At 44.9% G+C, this 5,306-nt stretch overlaps 1 protein-coding gene across 1 annotated transcript; it reads left to right on the top strand.

Annotated features, from left to right (window-relative positions):
- Positions 1–329: 329 nt before the first annotated feature.
- LOC112467090 lies at positions 330–4,554 on the top strand (the record flags this gene model as incomplete). Its single annotated transcript, XM_025035555.1, has 1 exon — positions 330–4,554. A coding segment is annotated over exon 1 (4,225 nt), but the record flags the coding sequence as incomplete, so codon positions are not given.
- Between the last annotated feature and the right edge of the window lie 752 nt (positions 4,555–5,306).

Below are 5,306 nucleotides of genomic sequence, written 5' to 3'. Positions count from 1 at the left end.
CGAGAAAATACGTGCCGTGCACCCGGCTCAACGAGAGCTGCGTAACATATGGTCCTTCGAGCACGGATATTCAGTCCGGTCTCGTGCAAAGGCATTCAAAGTTCACAAGGGCGTGAACGGAAGCGAAGATCGAGAATACACGCCTCATTCGCCATTGATGGTGACGAGTCTGTTCAAGGAAAGTAATTTGCGTACAAGGCAAAGGCGCATCAAGCATTACACATTGCAAAGCATAAGGACAACGGCTAAGATACATAGCCACCAGGTGAGTCTCCGTTGCCCATCCCATCCATTTACAGTCCATTTCCTTCATATCGAGTTATTCAAAGATGGCGGAACAAGAATTCGCACAACGTGCCGCAAAGACGAAACGGTCGCAAGCAAAGGCCGCGTGTACGCGCGGGAAGACGTTCGTGGACGAAATAGGTGACAAACCCGTGTCGGTAATCGAATTGCGACAGAGACAAGCAAAGTTTCGCGAGTGTTGGCAATCATTCGAAGACGCGCAGTCCGACATCGAGATGTTTGAAAACGCGAACGAGCAGGAAATCGTGAATAACGCAGAGCGTCAATCGTTCGAGGAGAAATATTTCGAGGTCGACGCGAGGTTCGAGGAGCTTATAATCGAGCGTACACCAGAAACGGGCGCTGCCGGCCCCAATCCGTTCGACATGTTTCGAGTGCCGGGTAATCGCGATAACCCTCCGCAAGTCCACGCCAATATGAAGTTACCGCGAATCGACCTTCCTACGTTTTCGGGTTCGTACGAGAATTGGTATCCATTTCATGATGTGTTTCATTTGATGATACATACGAACACTACATTACCGACCGTACAAAAGATGCATTATCTGCGATCATCTCTCAAAGACGAAGCGGCAGACGTTATTAGTTCATTAGATATAGCAGCCGAAAATTACGAAAAAGCATGGGCGATGTTAAAAGAGCGATATGATGACCAGCGGGCTATAATGCAGAAGCACATTAAAGCGATATTCGGACAGTCAGTGTTGCATAAGGAAAATCATGCTGAACTGAGGCATTTCTTGGATAATGTATTAAAGCATTTGCGAGCGTTAAAGGTATTAAAACGTCCTATCGACCAATGGGACGATCTTATTATTTACGTAATTACAACTAAATTGCCGCCGGCCACAAACAAAGAATGGGAGACTAGCCTCAAAGATTCAAATATTCCGACTCTCAAACAATTAACGGATTTTTTGGCTCACAGGTGTCGTACACTAGAAGCGGTTGATAGGAATCCTCAAAGCTCCACATCGTCTAATAGCGTTGGTAAGACAAATACAAAGAAGTCTACTGTAGCAAACGTAGCAACTGGCAATTCAGGATGTGTCCTTTGCAAGGGCGATCATCCTATCTTTCTTTGTGGCAAATTTCTCGGGTTCTCAGTCGACAAACGTTTTCAAGAAGTCAAAGCCCTCAAGTTGTGCTTAAATTGTCTCAAATCCACAGATCATCGAGCGAAGAATTGCAACGCCGGCTCATGTAAAAAGTGTAGTAAGAGGCACAATACTTTATTACACATGGAATCAACCCCGCAAGCGAAGGAAACTGAAACGAAGTCCACGGATGTGGTTGCCTCTGTGCAATCAGCATCATTAACGAGCGTAAATCACGTCACACGGTTGTCAGGGCAGCATGTCTTACTGTCCACAGCAATCATTCACGTTCAGGATAATAAAGGAAGTATTCTACCGTGTCGAGCTATTCTCGATGCTGGCTCGCAAGCGAACTTCGTGACATCAGAACTAGTCGAAAAGCTCGGGCTCAAGCGACATCCTACCTCTGTGCCAATAAGCGGAGTGGGAGAATCGAGCACTGAAACGCATAGCTACGTTAACATAATGGTGCAATCTCGTTTCAACGGCTTCAAGGTAGAACTCAGATGCCTTGTGCTGCGTAAGATTGTACAGGACATTCCAAATACACCAATGAGAAGATTGGACATTCGCGTTCCACCAGGAATCAAGTTAGCGGATCCCAATTTTATGGAGACATCAAAAATAGACATACTCATAGGAGCAGGACTTTTTTGGGATCTCCTCTGTGTAGGTCAGATAAGGACCACACCAGATCAGCCACGTTGGCAGAAAACACAATTCGGCTGGATCGCAGGAGGTGAAATCAGCACAAGAAAGACGCAGTCCGAAGCAACGATCTGCAATCTTATCACCAACGAAGCACTCGATAATGCTATAGCGAAATTTTGGGAAATCGAGCATGGCGCGCGGAAGATCAAGATGTCAGCAGAGGATCGTAAGTGCGTAGAGCATTTTAAGTCAACGGTCAAGAGAAATTCGACGGGCAGGTTTATAGTCAAGCTCCCGATCAAGCACGAAGAATTAGCGCGGCTCGGTCAATCAAAGGACATTGCTACACGACAATTTATAAATCTCGAACGCCGTCTAAATCGTAATCCGTCGCTCAAAAAGGATTACACGGACTTCATCCATGAATACGAAGCGTTGGGGCATTTGAGAGAGGTGCAAGGTCAAGATATAGAAACCTTCCCGCACTGCTATTTGCCTCACCATTGCGTGATCAAAGAAGAGAGTGATACGACCAAACTAAGGGTTGTATTCAACGCCTCGTGCAAAACGACAACGGGCGTTTCACTTAATGACTGCCTGATGGTCGGGCCCTCACTGCAGCAGGATCTCTTTTCTATTATTTCAAGATTTCGTACGTTTGAATTTGTTTTAGTTGCAGATATAACAAAGATGTACCGCCAGGTGTTGGTCGACGAATCACAGGTATCTTTGCAACGTATCCTGTGGCGCGACACTCCGGATGGTCCGATAAGAGCGCTAGAATTATTAACAGTCACGTACGGCACTGGCGCAGCAGCCTTTCTTGCCATTAAGTCAATCAGAACACTGGCAGAGATTGAAGCAAAGAACTTCCCGATTGGATCGAAAATCGTGTTGCGGGACTTTGACGTCGACGATCTCATTACTGGGGCAAACACGAAGGAAGCAGCACTGCAAGTTCGTGATGAGACTACAAAGCTTCTTGAAAAAGGTGGTTTCGTATTACGCAAATGGGCTTCCAACAGTCCTGATCTGCTTGTTAATCTTCCTGACTCTTCCATGATGAATTCAACACGAACATTGGACAAAGAAGGTATGTGCAAAACATTGGGCATTCAATGGAATCCAAAGGATGATGTATTGCTGTATCGAATACAAATCAAAGCGGACACTAATCAGCGCGTGACAAAGAGAACAATTTTGTCATGTGTCGCACAGATATTTGATCCCTTAGGTCTTCTTGGACCGGTCATAATACTTGCAAAAATGTTGATTCAACGATTATGGACATTGCAGCTCGGCTGGGATAAATCTTTGCCCGCAGAGTTGCACACGCAATGGAGTAACTACAAATCGCAACTTAGCCAGTTGAATGATATTCGCATTTCCCACAGAGCAGTCGAAGTTAAATCAAGCACACGCATTGAGCTGCACGGGTTTTGCGACGCGAGTCAAAATGCATATGGAGCATGCATATACTTACGCACTACAAATCAAAGAAGAGTGCATACTACGAAGCTATTATGCGCGAAGTCACGAGTAGCACCCCTGAAAGCCGTGTCTTTGCCTCGATTAGAGCTAAGCGCTGCGCAACTGTTGGCGCAACTAACCGACAAAGTCGTTCTTATTTTGGAATTGAAGATTGACGCAGTATACCTTTGGACAGATTCTCAAATAGTTTTGGATTGGATCAACTCCTCAAGTCGAAGATTCAACACTTTCGTTGCCAATAGAGTGGGTGACATACAAGAGCTCACATCGGTTCAAAGCTGGTCTCACGTAGGTACCGAATGTAACCCTGCAGATATTCTATCGCGTGGAGCCACTCCTTCTGTTCTCAAGGACGCAGATCTATGGTGGAATAGTCCATCGTGGTTGCGCGACGACGAATCCTCATGGCCTAAAGTCGTACGATCTTCAGTCAATGCAGAAGAGCTACCTGAGCAGCGAAAGACAATCGTAGTCACTTCTACTTCACATGAAGAATTCGACATCATCGATAGATTTTCGTCATATGTTCGATTGATTAAAACAATTGCGAGGTGTCTTCGTTTCGTGCATAACGCAAGATCCAAACCGAATGATCGTAGGTTCGATTCCATTTCCGCTCAAGAATTGGAAGTATCTCAAAGGCTTATCATTAGAAGAATACAGCGATTAATATTTCACATGGAAATTGAAGCTATCGAAAATCAAAGACCAATTAGGAGAGATAGTCGTTTGCTTGCTTTGAACCCCTTTTTAGATCACGAAGGATTATTAAGAGTTGGTGGACGTCTGAAAAATGCTAATATCTCCTATGAAATCAAGCATCAGCTGATATTACCAGCACGTCATCGGCTCACTCGTCTCATTATTGAGCAAGAGCATAAAAGATTACTACATGCAAGACCTCAGGCCACTTTGGCAGCTATAAGAGAACGTTATTGGCCTCTGAGTGCTAGAGGGATTGTTCGCGAAGTTGTGCATAAGTGTATCATCTGTGTCAAAGCTAGGCCCCGTATATCTAAACAAATTATGGGCGACCTTCCGGCCACTCGTGTGACTCCCGCTCGGCCATTTCATAATACAGGTGTCGATTATTGCGGTCCCATATTTCTTCGAGAGGGAAAGCGAAGAAACGCAAGAAAATCTAAGGCTTGGATTGCAGTATTTGTTTGTTTCGTCACGAAAGCGGTTCATATCGAGGTTGTATCGGATTTAACCACAGAAGGATTTTTAAGTGCATTAAAGCGTTTCATTGGTCGACGAGGAAGACCAGCTAACATATATTCGGATAATGGAACTAATTTCGTGGGAGCCAATCGCGAATTAGAAGAATTGCGGACTTTATTTAATCGAGAAGAGTTTCGGCATAACATCACCAACAAGATGGCAGAAGATGCTATTACTTGGCATTTTATTCCTCCTCGCGCACCTCATTTCGGTGGATTGTGGGAATCTGCAGTTCGCTCCACTAAACACCATTTAATTAGAGTCTCCGCCGATGGATCGTTGACATTTGAGGAGGCAGTCACATTATTATCGCAAATCGAAGCGATATTAAACTCGAGACCCTTAACTTCTTTATCTTCTGATCCCTTGGATCATTCCTACCTAACCCCTGGGCACTTTTTAATTGGAGACTCACTTATTTCGTATCCAGAGCCTACATTACAGGATTTGCCAGTAAATCGCTTATCTCGCTGGCAGCGTATCGAACAAATGCGTCAGCAATTTTGGAGGCAATGGTCAGCTGATTATCTCAATACA

The sequence above is a fragment of the Temnothorax curvispinosus genome, unplaced genomic scaffold (genome assembly GCF_003070985.1).
Source record: "Temnothorax curvispinosus isolate PA1 unplaced genomic scaffold, ASM307098v1 QBEX01016879.1, whole genome shotgun sequence".
In the NCBI taxonomy this organism is placed as follows: Eukaryota; Metazoa; Arthropoda; class Insecta; order Hymenoptera; family Formicidae; genus Temnothorax; species Temnothorax curvispinosus.
Note: the sequence above shows the minus strand (reverse complement) of the source record. Positions and strands in the feature narration are given on the sequence as shown.